This window comes from Jaculus jaculus, chromosome 1 (genome assembly GCF_020740685.1).
Source record: "Jaculus jaculus isolate mJacJac1 chromosome 1, mJacJac1.mat.Y.cur, whole genome shotgun sequence".
Taxonomy (NCBI): Eukaryota; Metazoa; Chordata; class Mammalia; order Rodentia; family Dipodidae; genus Jaculus; species Jaculus jaculus.
The window spans coordinates 72,222,170-72,236,887 of NC_059102.1; the positions used below are offsets into that span (position 1 = coordinate 72,222,170).

The following is a 14,718-nucleotide window of genomic DNA, read 5'->3' on the forward strand; positions in this document are numbered from 1 at the left end:
AGTACTCACATTAATGCTAGGCATGACAGCATGCACACAAAATTCCAGCTCTGAGAAGGCAGAGAGGCAGATATCTGAGGCTTGCTAGGCAGCTTGTTTAGCCTAATAGGCTCCAGGTCAATGGAAGACCCTGTCTTAAAGGAGATAAATGGTGGCTCCCCTTGTTGTCTTCTGACCAGCATGCAGTTTTGTACACAAATACATATGCATGCCAAAGGGAAAAAAAAAGAATAAACTTCCTGGGGCTGAAGATGTGGCAGAGGGAATAACATGTACCATGCACAAAGCCCTAGGCTTAGTTCCCAGCACCACACAAAACTGGGTCTGATGGTGCATGCCTGTAATCTGGGTTCTCATGAGGTGGAGGCAGAAGGATCATAAGTTCATGGTCATCCTGGATACATGAAGTTTTGAGACCAGTATGGGCTGAGACCCCATCTCAAACAAAATACAAATCAAAAACAACAAAAACTATCAGAAAAACAAACAACAAAAAAGTCTCCAGCCTAAATTATTTTTGGAGCGAGGGAAGGCAAGCAGGCAGCAGTATTTGTAGGTTATTACCATCCTACAAAATAGCCTTATTGTCTCTTTGCAGATCAGAGGAATACCCAAGTTTCAAAACATTCAGGAAAACCGCTGTATTTAAGATGCAGTCATTCTTACAGTAAAGTTTAAGACTGAAAAACAAGGAAATCTATTTTCTTAGTCAAAAGCTTTATGCATAGCTTTTACTATAGTGAAAAGTATTGAGTATATGGGAGAAGTAGGAACACTCACTGGACTCCAGTAGCTACAGGAAATAGACCTCAATTTATGATCTAAGTAGCTACAAAATTATACAAAACAACATTTGAGAATATTAGTGCATACATTATCCTCAATAGCCTTCTGCAGGCCCATATCCCATGCTGTAAACTTTACCTTTATTTCTAAATATAGGTCTTAAATAATTTGTATTTCTTTTTCCACCTATATTCTTACATATTTGACTACATTTCAGAGACATGGGTTACTCTTATCAATCATATGTTACAAGATAGGCCATAATCACTGTTATAAAACAGCAGGCTTTTCACTGTAACAACCAAACAAGAAGCCAGGGTAATCCAAAAATATAATTTACTGAAATGCTTTCATGAAAAAAAAAAGGTAAAATCATACTAAAATAAGTTGTTTTTCTCGGTAAAACCCACATAAAAGCACAAAAGCTGGTAAGGTTAATAGTGATGAAATAAGCATAAACTAAATGGGCTCCCTTTTTAGAGAAAAGAATTATAGAAACATAGTGCATGTGGTAAATTGGCTAAAAGTAGCAAACAATTACTTTATTACTATGAAACTCTTTCTTTGTTGTTTGTTTGTTTTGGCTTTTCAAGGTAGGGTTTCACTCTAGTCCAGGCTGACCTGGAATTTACTATGTAGTTGAGGGTGGCCTTGAACTCATCAGTGATCTTCCTACCACCTCCCGAGTGCTAGGATGAAAGCATGTGCCATCACACCTGGCTGAAGTTAATAAGTATTTTCATGTCCTTATTATTTGTGGTTGGGATCTCAAACTACTGTCTTTTACTGTCATAAAACATATAACAAGTGGTTGTAAACTTCACTCCTATTTTGCTACAGAACTCTAGAGATTCTTCATTCTATTTTTTACCCGTCAGCTAGTCTTTCTCCATTCCAACACCCTCTATCTTCTAACAGAGCTCTGGCATGAGTCAATCTTCTATACTTTAAATCTTAGCTTTGTACTCGGTCCTGCTACAAATATAAATCTAGTATAGCAAACGCCTATGATCAAAAATCTCTGCTCTGAGGCCTCATTCCCCACATTCTCCAACATAATATATCACTCCCTAACCCCACCTTTCTAACCAGATATAACAAGTACAAGTAACTACAAAACTGTTATGTCAAGCTACTGATTCGAGGTCCCATAATGCTGAATTAAAACTTAAATACACAAGGCCTATAGAAAGCAACAATTTCCCAGTTTCTGCATGCCATGGACCACCAACTTCACTGTTAGCATTTAATGTCAAAATAAAAGTGCAGCTCTGGGCAACAGATAAAGGAAGAAGGTTAAGCACTAAACACAGAAAGGCTTGGTTTGGGTTGGCATTAAACTATAAACACACTGTTATCTGATATGATGACCTCTGGAGAAATACTAACTCCAAGAATGAATGTGAATTTGGACTGTGACATAGGCCAGACTTTGGAGTCAAGCAGGCTCTAGACTTTGTACTAACCATGACCTTTGGCAAAACCCTTAAACACTGTGAGCCACAGCTTCTTACTCTACAAAATGAAGGTGATACCCAACTCAGTGGCTTGTAGTAAAAATTAAATGAAATAATCCATGTCAGAGGACAGGGCACTTGGCACTAACCTGAGTTGGTATTCACAAAATATTGCCTCTTGTTAGCTGAAGGCTTGAATAAGCCAGCAGGAAACAAAACACCACTTAGCTGCACAGGAGATACCTCTTCCTCCAAAGCCAAGAGGCAAACAGCCTAGTTCAGCTTTCTATAACTAAGTTCCTGAGAACACATCCACATGTGGCCTGAAGCACTAGGCATTTTCAAGTTATTTGCAAGCTTCAATGTTTATGGCTCCTCCATTGAGCTAATGGCCACTTGGGCTGGCTTGATCTTCTTTGAATATGGTTGAAGCTATATCTGTACCTACAATTCTCACTCTATCACATAGTCAGTGATCTCATTTGAATATGGTTCATGCTATATCTGTACCTACAATTCTCACTCTATCACACAGTCAGTGATCTCATTCACAAAAATGAACTGATATTTGATGCTGTTCTTGTAACCACAGACTAGGATCATTCCCTGAAGATGATGGTAATCTTTACCCTTAAACTTACAAGGAACAGAATTTGCTTAGAAAAGTATCCAAAAGGCATATAGTGATACCAACATTTTTACTTTTTGAGTAAGAGTAGTTACTAAATTTGCAAGGTCCAAGATGAAATGAAAATACAGAACTTTCAAATTCAGAGATTTGGGGCTGGGATCTTACAATGGTGACAGAGCACTGATCTATTATATGAGTCACTGGGTTTGATTCCCAGTACCACAAGGAGCTAAGGAGGGGATACATTTAAGATGAAATCAAATAAAAAGCTAAGATTCTTGAAGATGATGAGGGAGAGTACTTCTAGCATAGAGCCCTATACAGCAGCCACATAGTCCATGAAGCCAGCCCCTCCCCCTTTCTTTGGTCATGCTGGGGATTGAACCTAGGGCCTGGCACAAGCTTTGAAAGTACCTCACTAATGGACTATATCCACAGTCCTTGATTTTTTGAGACATGCTGTCACTATGTAGTCCAGGCTGGCTTCACCTTTGTAATCCTCTTGCTTCAGCCTACAGAGTTTTGGGATTACAGGCCTGCGTAAGCAACCCTTGCATGAGCAACACAGGTAAAAGTTCAATATACTAAAACTAGTTACACAAAAACTGTAATTTATTGCTCTCAAAGGTAACTAATATCCTGGAATTTAAGAACTTACTCACTTTATAGTATACTTTCAGTAATGTGGAATTATCTAAGACTTCAGAGTATACTCAGAAGTAAGCATTAAGTAAACAATGATTACTTTGAATTCCTTTATTCACTTACATAGTGGCTAGAATCCTTATCATCCACCTTTCTTTTTTTGATGTCACTGGAAAACTCCGGGCCATTTCTGCGTTTATCTGTGCCTCTTAGAGTGTCTGGGGCCAAGAGGGAATTACTCTGTAAGACAAGAAAATACTAATCAAAGATTTCTTCCCAAACCTCTTGTATACATGAAAACCCAACCTGGAAGTGATAATTATTTGAGAAACATGACAATGATGGTCTTTTATTTCCTGTAAGGTACATGTGTGTCTAAAGACTGAAGGTAACCACTGACAGAGCTTTCTGAACTTAAAAGAAGCCTGATGTTACCATCAAACCCTTCATGGATCCTTCAGGTCCTACTACTTCAAAATGTGCTTCTGTTCTACTTAGTGCTAGAAAAATGGGTGCTTGCTGCTTGTGTGTGCTATGATATGAGAGAATTTAATTTTTCCTTCTGCTACTTCCTGGTGAGGACCAGAGGACCATCAGTACCCACCCCACTACGGGGCTGGGGGGGGGGGGGGAATTCTGAGGGATAGTCTTTAACTGGATGCTGCTGTGCATAAACATAGCAGAGACAGATGGGATTAACAACATGCTTTCCTAAAAGGCAAATCACCATTTTCATAACAACAAAGAAAGATTTTGAATTCTTTAACTTATTATTGAAAGTAAGATTGGGTGTTGCTACCCAACAGCATTGAAATTTGAGCGAGTGCATCTTCAATGACAAGAACAGGTCCTGCACACAAAAGCAGGAACAAGGACTAAGCTTTTCCACAAACCACACAGGACACTTGCATTGGCATATGCTGAGTATGGAACTGCTGACCCAAAGAAAATAGGCATTTTAGCTATTTAGGGGTCACATGACATGATCTGACAAGACTTCAACTCCCATCTCTCCTCAGGCTATAGCAGACATGTTACAAAGAGTTCTTTTAAGCTCAGGATTAGCATATGCAAGGGAGCAATTTGTTCACTGATGTGTTACTGCCTTTAACAAAGCTGAATGAGCTGTGCCAAAACTGCTTTTCACAAGGCAGATCCCCAACTTCAAGAGGTTAGAAAACTAAGAGGTGGGGATAAGCCAGGGCAAGTAATTATGTCACTTTTCTCAACCCCAAATTAAAATGAAGGGGATGGAGAGACCTTAATAAGCAGGACCACATCCATCACAACAATATGCACAAAGAGCAAATATTTTATGGTATGTGTTTTTTGTTGTTGGCGTACAGACATGTAGATATCATTTTAAGGTCATGGATTTTTATTCCTTAACAGCCAGAAGTAATTAGCCAGGTGGCTGGTTTTCCAAGCTCCCCTGGGGAACCCAGACTTTACCATGACAATCTTCCCAGCTCCACGACCCACAAGAAGAAACCAAAACTGGAAATAAGCATGCAATCTGAATCCTCCTATATTCTACTTCAGGGGCCAGTTCTAAAGCAAGCTGAGCTCTTTTATTCATGACTGTTCAAGCACCACAAATGCCAGGAGTATTAGATAAAAGGTGGAGGGACTCACACAATTCAATATAAAGAAACTAAAGTAATGTCTTTACCACAGTGGCTGGGGCTGAAAGGTGAACAGGCTGGATCCCTGAACTAATTATCCTTTTTTTTTTCTCAATTTTTATTAACATTTTCCATGATTATAAAAAGCCTGAACTAATTATCTTAATAAATGTCTGCTAAGAACTCCAGCCTGGCCCCAGTGTTTGACTAAGATGTAGGCAAATTAGTATAATTCCTGCAAAGAGCTAACCCTCTCTTGAGAAAGTGCTTAAACACCTGCATGATCTAGAGTAGTTAAGCCCTGTGACTACCTCCAGGCTCTAAGCAGAATCATCAGGCTGTTTCTTACTCAACTTTACATCAGCACAAGTGCCCAGCAAAACAGGACAGAGTCCAGGTCTGGGGCAAATTGAAAGTCTCTCCTGAGTAATAAGAACTAGAGGTCCAGACCACTCAGCAATTCCAAAAGTGTTTAATGTCTTGTTTTTAAAATGACATCAAGTAGAATTGTGAACCTAAAAGTAACATTGCCTCTTACACATAACTGATGGCTAACCCCACTATGCATGAGCCACATTCCCCAACGAGGAGGGTCCCTGTGGAGGGGGGAGTACAGGGAGGAGGTTAACAATGGTACCAACATGACCGTATACACACTATGTATATAACTAATAAAAATAAAATAAAATAAAATAAAATTGAAAATTTTAAAAATAAAGGAAACTACACAACTGTTAGAAACAACATAATTTCTTCCAGAAAGTAAATTTCCACGGTAGACCTTTAAGGCTATCACATTTGAGGTTTCCCCTTTCACTAATATAATTTCTTCTTTAATAGCTTAAATGAGACCTATAGTCTGAACAGATTTTGAAAAACTCTGAAAGTTCCTCCAAATTTGAACTGGGCTAGTAATTAGCATCCCTACATAGGTCCCCGTTAACTGGCAGACTGCAGCAAATTACAAAACAAGATGTCACCTCATTCATACCTTTGGTGCTATATAGCTGATTCAAATCAAGGCAAAAAAAAAAAAAAAATGTAGGACAGAAAGATGTGGAGTGACAGTCATTCAGGGGACTTCTGGCTCATGTTGTTACTTGATTCCTGCCAGGCTTTCTTGTCAAAGTTTGCCAAAAATATCTTTGAGGGGCTGGAGAGATACTCAGCAATTAAGGAGCTTGCCTGCAAAACCTAAGGACCTGGGTTCAATTCCCCAGTACCCACGTAAAGCTAGATGCACAAGGTGGTTCATGTGTCTGGAGTTCTTTTGCAGTAGCTAGAAGCCCTGATATGCCCATTTTCTCTTTCTCTGGCTATAGGCCCAGATGCACCCATTTTCTCTCTCTCTCTCCCTCCATCCTTCTCCCTCTCTCTAAACTAAATAAAGAAAATATAAAGAAAAATATCTTCATACCTTTGGTCTTCAAGACAAGTCTTCTGGATAAAAGTATCTAGCCCTGGTACTACATGGGCTGCTGTTCTTGATATATGAAAATAGCTCCATCCTCAAGAGCTGCACTGATATTAACAGCCAGTGCTTCAGATTTTCAAGTACTTCCCGGGGGACCCCTAGCTTTGCAGCTCCCTCCTTTGCTATCCTGCAACCCCAAATGACTTCCTAGGTATCACTGTAATTCTTGAGATACTCAGTATATATAAATACAACTCTTATACCCCAGCTGTTTAAACTGTGGTGGTAAATATCCAAACATGACATACCAATGCCAAATGCATGCATTCTCTGATCCTCCCCCTAACCGACAGACACATACAAAGTCCCCTGATCTATGTGGCTTATAGGCATACCACATAAATATGAACATACAATTAGGACCTGCCTGAGAAACATTGTGATACCCTGTTTCTAAAATAATAACAACAGTAATAGCAAAATAACCAATAGTTTACTTCCTGCCTTTTCACTTAAATCCTTCTACTCATGAGCCACGACAAGCCTGGCAAAACTCTCAGGAGAGTGGCTCCCATGGACAAGAGTTCCACAGACCTGTGGGGCCACCACGCAGGGCTTTTCCAAGGGACCATATTTTAAGTATTTTCAGCTATCAGATAGCACCTATGAAATAGAATTCATTTTTCAAATATTTATATCCAGATATTTAATCATGAATTAGTTTTGTGACAGACAGCAGAACCAGGGTTGTCACACTGACAGGGTCTCATCCCAATATTTAAAACTTAAGTAACTGCCAGAATTATTCAAACATTATCCATACTGAACAGACTTCTATTACAAATGTCTTGAAGACTGGGATCTCAGACTGCACACATGTTGCTCTTTGTTCTAAACTTTTTGTTAAAACATAAAATCTTATTGTCTTATGTGTTTGCAGGAACTCAAGCTAGATCTATGTAGCCCTCAATATATGATAACCCTGAGCAAAGCAAGACCTGAAAACAGTGTTTTCAAAGCAAACTGAAAATTCTGAAACCACACCTTATATGTCACCCATGCTTAAGGGTATAGGTCCAATTTAGACACGTCACAAGAAAGTGAGAATATTCTAAAAACATACAGAATCTACACATTAGATGAGTGATGTGGCTAAGAACAGAAAAGGTATGCTCCACAACAGGTAAGGACCTTACCATCTGGATAACTTTGAGAACAGCAAACCTCAGGGTATCTCCACTGGCAGTAAGCAAAGTAACATAACTGACACTTCCCAAGATACCTATCTACTTGCACTAACAGTGCTGGCAGAACAATATGGCTATGGCCGCGCACACATCCCAAGAAGCCAGGTATAGTGACACATGCTGGTAATCGGGGTAGACGTAGGAGGACTGGGAGGGAGTTCAAAGTTAGCGTAGACTAGATGCAACCCTGTCTCCAAAAAAAAAAAAAGGAAGGTAGGTATGTAGGTAGGAAGAAAGACAAAAGAAAAAAAGAGGGTTTGAGGAGATGGCTGAGCAGTTAAAGGCACTTACTGGAAAAGCCTGCTAGTATGGATTCAATTCCCTAGCATCCATATAAAGCCAGATTCTACTTACAGGAGCAAGAGACCCTGCTATGTGTCCCCAATACACACAAACACACACACAAAAATAAGTAAAAATATTGAAAAAACAATCAAAAAATGGTTGTGCATTCCCTTGAGGAGCAAAATTACAGCACATTATAATGACTGTGGGAGCCCTGCTTCATACCAGAACCCTGTTGTGGGTATAACTTAATAGAAATGTCAGCAAAGCATTGAACCTAGTGGGTACTGGAATCCAGTAGCCTCTTTAAACCAAAAGCAGACAAAGCATCCCAATGCCATTATAAATCTGTACTTTTCTCTAAAAACTTATAATGTAGTCAAGTACCTCTACTAACATCAAGAACAACCAGCAGACTCAAAAGAAAATGTCCACATTTGGCTTTGCTGACCAAGACAGGTGGCAATGAGTCAGTTCATGTCTGAGCACCTACTTAACTAGAGTATCAAAGATCCAGGTACTCTGATAAAGATAAAAACCAATTTTTATGGTCTTGTCCCAAGGATTTTATTTTGAAGCAATTTAACTAAAATGGTTGCTCACTTCTACTGAGATAATTCTGGAAGATAACTTCAGTAACAATATTTTAAAAAAAAGAAAGAAACAAAAAGAAAAGCAAGTTTAATGAAATGCCAGTCACTGTCGACACTGTAATTCATTGAACACTAGTTTCACAAGTCTTCATGCACCTAGGGACATTTCAGCTTGAAACAACCAGCAACAAGCCTGAAAGGAAAAGCTGTTCATGGACAAACCGAATGCTAGACAGATTTTCCTAATCAAGCACATGATTCACATGGATTTCTTCAGATGTCTCAATGGCTCCCCACAGGAACTTTCTTTTCCCCACAGGAAAAGTGTGTCACAGGCAGACTGAGGACTCATGACACCTCATTTATCCTCAGTTACACTAAGACCCTGGGAACCTAATTTGCCAGTACACTCTATTCTGACAATTAACTTCTTGGGGAACATTAAAACAATTAAATAAGGATGCAGCCCATCACATCTGCGTGCCTTCTCCAGCTACACCTGGTACCCATTAAGCCATCACTGCACTGTGCTTTTTGCTGCAGTCCAATTGGTCACTCAGATGTTATGCCATGCATTTCAACCAATGTACTTTGAACCTATAACCAAGGAGATCACCCCTTTTTAAAAGCATTGAGAACTCTGAATACAGGGTCTGAAGAAAGCCTGTCCGGTTTGCAGTTTACAGGCAAAATATGGTTAAAAAAAACAAAAAACAAAAACATGTATTCTTATCCCTAGACCTAGGAACTAGGCTGTCAAAGGCAGGTGGGTGAATCAGAACCCACAGATTTGGGGCATGGCCTTGCAGGAGATGACATGTACAGCTAGTGAATATTGGTGTGGACATCACATTAAACCACATGTTTCTGTTACCACCTTCTCAGCCCCAGCTTGTCCTCTATCGTCCTTATCCAAGTAAATCACAAAAAAAAAGAAAGAAAAAAACCTTTGGAGAGAAAACAAACACTTCAAAGAACCTTTAAGAGACTATAATAATATTTCTCAACTCAGAACATAGACATTATAAAACCCAAATCTGTGCCAAGCCTTTGAAAGAGTTTCCTTCCTAAATGCTACTAGGATGCTGTGATGGTTAAGGTGTTATCAACCTGATCTGTTTAATAATCCACAGAAATCCCTTTCAGGTGGGTCCCTGAAGTTGCTTCCAAGAAGGATTAACTGAAGGAGGAAGTCCTCCCCCCAAAGTGAGCCCTTCCCCCAGAGTGGGCGACCCTCTCAGATGGGAACTTTAAGGAAGCTCTGGGTGAAGAGAGCCCTTTCCTTCTACTTGGCTACCAGAGCTGCTTGCTGCCTTCCAGCATGGACTGAAGACCTGTGCGGATTGAAGACTAGCGCCTCTTCAGGATGCCTATAGGCATTGGGACTGCTGAGGCAACTAGCCACATGGACTGAGCAGCTAGCTAGCTCCTTGATTTTCGGGCCTACAAATGCTACTGGACTACAGTAAACTAATCCAGTAAATTATTTTTTAATATAATTCATTCCAGTGGTTCTGTTCCTCTAGAGAACTCTGACTAATAGAGATGACTTGGTGCCTTTCAGTTTGTTGCATCCCTTATGAGGCAAGATGAAGTACCCCTAGTCTGAAATCCAAAGCCTCAAGCTTCAAACACCAACCTTTTTGGGCAACAGATTTGGGATTTCAGATAACTTTTGATTTTGCATTTTTGGACTAAGACTGTTCAATTATAAAAAGTCTATGCAAATACCCCAAACTCTGAGGAGCTCAGATATGAAACACTTTTTTTTTTTACACACAAGCATTTCAGGGAAGAAAAAAAGCTTATCTCTTAAGTAGGAAATAGCCCTAAAACTAGAAAATATTTCATCAGAATCTGAGTTATTTGCCTCCTTTTAATAGCACTTATGTGAACAGCTCATCTTATAGATGGAGAAAGTGTATTTGTTGCCTGTATTTCCAGACAGTAAATTACAATTACTATAGCAAAAGAGCAGGGTGGGAGAAAGGTGGGATTCAAAGTTTTCTAGTTAAAATACACAACAAAGTTGAAAAGTAGTTGGAGGATGGCTCAGTGGTTAAAGGTGCTGGCTTTCAAAACCTACTGGCCAGGGTTCGACTCTCAGGTACCCACAAAAAGTCAGATGCACAAACTGACACATGCCACTGGAAATTTGTTGCAGTGGCAAAAGGTTCTGGTGCACCCATTGATATTATCTGTCTACCATCTATTTATCTATCTATCATCTATATGTTTTTATTTTACAAGTAGCTATGAATGAAAGATGGCCAATTTCCACCATAATCACAATGCGATAAACCTGAACATGTTCCCACTTGGGTACACAACACAGCCCAGACCCACCTGGCAAGTCACTACCTCCACAGTAACCAGATAACCCCCTCGTATGTGAGCTTCACTATTCATAGCACAGTTGCCTGCTTTTGCAAAGAGGATCTTTTCACTCAGTCTTACATTTTGCTAAGGGAAATTTTCAGAGGCAACTGTTAAAAAAAAATGTTTTGGGGCTGGAGGGATGGCTTAGCAGTTAAGGTGTTTGCCTGCAAAAGCCAAAGGACTCAGGTTCAATTCCCCAGGACCCACATTAGCCAGAAGCACAAGGGGGCACATGCATCTGGAGCTCGTTTGCAGTAGCTGGAGGCTCAGGCGCACCCCTTCTCTCTCACTCTCCCTTTTTCTCTCTGTCAAATAAATAAATAAATGTTAAAAAAAAAACTTTAAAAAAAAGTATTTTGTTTTGCATCATGCCTAAAATTTGCAATTCTACATGACTCAAGTCAATTTTTGCCTTTAAATTCTTTAGTTAAATCTGCTGAAATTAAGTCATAAATACTTAGAGCAAATAGTTGTTAATCCTTATTTCCTTTCAACCAAGTTGAGTATACTGAGTATGACCAAAAACAGGATCATCTCCATGGTGTTACAATGGGAGTGTTACTAATGAATGTCACCTAGGTGGACAGAGTCTCACTTCCTCAACTGCTTCAAGCAACCTGTATTTTAAAGGAGAGAACCCCTTAGCAAATGGCAGTGAGAACAATTAATAATGCATTTATTGCCTTGCTCCTCTGGAAGGGAGGCCATTCCTAAAGCACCTACTATGCTTCCCAGTATCTTATCTTCCTGTTTGGACTTCTTTATGAGGCAGATACCACTGACATCAAGTAGAAAGTGCCTTGCCTATAAAATCAGAATTCTACTCAGATCTGCCTCTGTCCAAAACTGCTATTCTTTTACCACACCTCCCAATGCTACCATAGTCTAACAGTATTCTTACTCTCCCCCTTGCCCCTTATACTGTTTGTAGTGCTTTTGTTTTAAGAAAAAGAACTAATGTGTGATCCTGATCTAGGACCTGGTCTTACTTCATATTTGTCAAGGAGAACTGTTAGAGAAGAAAACTAGAGAAACCCTTCCTATGAAATACAGTGATAGTTGACACAATAACTTTTAAGTTCTAAATATTAATCTCCATTGATTTTAGAAATTAGTTTTGGAATGACAACACAAGCCTTTAGATTTGATTTAAACACTAACCCTCTGTCATTTCAGTGAATGAACATATGTACCCAGTCTCCTTGATAAAATGATGGTACTATGCTTTATGACTTATAAGGTAAGGGAATGATGTACTTAAAGACTTTTCTGGACCAGGGATTCCTTTTAAGAAATGCAGACTTAGGGATCTCTCTCAAATTATGCAACAGCTCTGACTTATACCACCACACAAACCTTAGAACCCAACTATGAACCCTTGAATCTACACATTCCCTGTTCTAAGACATCCCCCAGAATCCCCTTTTATTTCCAAATAGGTATCATATGAGTGAAGTATTTCAGCATTACTATATTCAGCACATGTTTATGTGTGATATCAAGAGAGGATGAGAACATGGTATACAGTGCCTCAAACACTTGACTCTATAAATACTCAACAAACATTGCTTAAATAAGTCAAACTATTTAAACATATGCTTTTTGGTTATGTGTTTAGTATTTTGTTTTGTTTCTCCTTTTTTACAGATAACGACTTGCTATGCAGCCTAGGCAGGACTCGAACACAAAACTTGAAATCTTTCTTCCTCAACCCCTAAGAGTGGTGGGATTATAGGTGTATGTACCACATCCAGACTGTTCTATTATATGGTTTCTTCCTCTCTCTTTTCTTTTTTAATTCCTGAGACAGTCATGTAGTTAAGGCTGGCCTCAAACTCCTGATCCTCCCTTCTGCCTCTACCGCCCAAGTACTGGGATTATAAGCATGTGCTACTGCCCTTGTTTTATGTAGTGCTAAAATATAACCTAGGCTTCATGCATATGAGGAAGTATTCTACCAAATGAGCTACAACTCCAGCCCAATAATGTGTTTTTAAGTGATGTGACTACTTGTCAATTCTCTAATTCTAGTCATTCAAGGGGGAAGGGGAAGGGGGAAGGGGAAGGGGAAATGGAAGGGGAAGGGGAAGTGGAAGGGGAAGGGGAAGGGGAGGGGAGGAGAGGAGAGGGGAGGGGAGGGAAGGGAAAGGAAGGGAAAGGGGAAAGGAAAGGACAAGAGAAGAAATCCACAATGGTGGCTTATGTCTTTAATCCCGGCACTTGGGAGACTAAGGTAGGAAGGCTGTCATGAGTTCAAGGTCAGCCTAGGATACAGAGACCCTGCATCAAAAACAAAAATAAGAGAGACTTCCGGTTAAGATGGCAGCGTAGGTACCACGCCAAAGCAGCCTAGGGGGGAAAAAGACCAAAAAAACTCAGCAAAATACACACTTTTACTAAAAAGTGAGGTGTATAGGAAATTGAGGCGGCAGCGGAGAAGTAGAAGAGTTATAGAGCATCCAGAGCCTGCACAGGCGGAAAAGCAGCTCCAGCAGCTCGGCGGCGGCGCAGCAGAAAGCCGCCAGACTCTCAGCTCGAGCGGCAGGACAAGCCAGGTGCGGGATTTTCCCCTCACACCGCGCTCTCCGCAACTCGGGAAACGTGAGGGGAGAGCGGCAGCGAGCAGCGGAGGAGAAGACCGCGAGGTAGAAAAACACGTGGAGCAGTGAGAGCTCCAGAGCAGCCGCGGCTCCCTCCCCTCCCCCAACGCCTGAACCCAGCTCCAGCGAACACAGCAGCGGCCCGGGACCCGGCCACGCCAACTTGGGCTGACAGCGGGACCCAAGCAGGAGCAGAGTTCGGCAGCAACTTCAGCGGCTCCAGCACCGGTACCAGCGGCCCCAGCAGCAGCGGACCCAGGAGCGGCAGCGGCGGCAGATCCCGCAGCAGCGGCTTCGGGGGGGAGCAGTGGCGGTGGACACGGCAGTGGCAGCTTCAGCAGCGGTGGTGGCTCCGGTGGTGGCAACTACAGCAGCAGCAGAGGCAGCAGTAGCGACTCGCTTTGCCCGTAGGAAAAGCAAGTGCCCAGCTCCAGAAATCAGAACAGCAGCCCGACGACCCAGGCAGCAACTTGACTGAGACCAAAATCATCCAAGGTAACTGGGATTGCACCAGGGAAGGGTCTCACTTGGTCACAAGCTGACTTGGATCCCTCAACAGACCAGAAATCTAAACCTCTTTGTTGATAGAGGATCTGGTCATTATAACTACTCTTGCATACATACTCGGGGCTGTTTTTGATTGAATGTGTACAGTGTTTAGTTAAATTTTAGAATCTACCTGTATTTTATTCCACTCAGCCTGCTTGAATACTCCTAAAGCAGGGAAACTCAACCCCTAAGAACATCTTTGTAGATACTCTGAGACTCTTAAGAGCCACACCTAATACCTTAAGGTCCTACCCTGAAAATATATTACATCAAATCAATTGATACAGCTAAGAATACACAGCTAGCTAGAAAATCCAACCATTAACTTAATCCAAGATGCAAAAATATATACATTATAACACAAGAAACACTAAAAAGCAAGACGATATAAATCCACCTAAAAGTATTAATGCATCAGAAATGTCCTCCAGTGAGAAAGAGTTAGAGGAAATGCCTGAGAAAGAGTTCAAAAGAATAATTATAAATATGTTCAAAGAGGTCAAAGAA

At 40.7% G+C, this 14,718-nt stretch overlaps 1 protein-coding gene across 7 annotated transcripts in view; it reads right to left on the reverse strand.

Annotated features, from left to right (window-relative positions):
• Tle1 (TLE family member 1, transcriptional corepressor) overlaps nt 1-14,718 on the reverse strand; it is a 108,561-nt gene that overhangs the window by 39,260 nt on the left and 54,583 nt on the right. For all 7 annotated transcript variants that reach the window (XM_045152146.1, XM_045152127.1, XM_045152136.1 and 4 more), the window contains one exon: nt 3,643-3,759. In XM_045152146.1, coding sequence (XP_045008081.1) covers nt 3,643-3,759 — 117 coding nt within the window. The remainder of the gene's footprint in view (nt 1-3,642; nt 3,760-14,718) is intronic.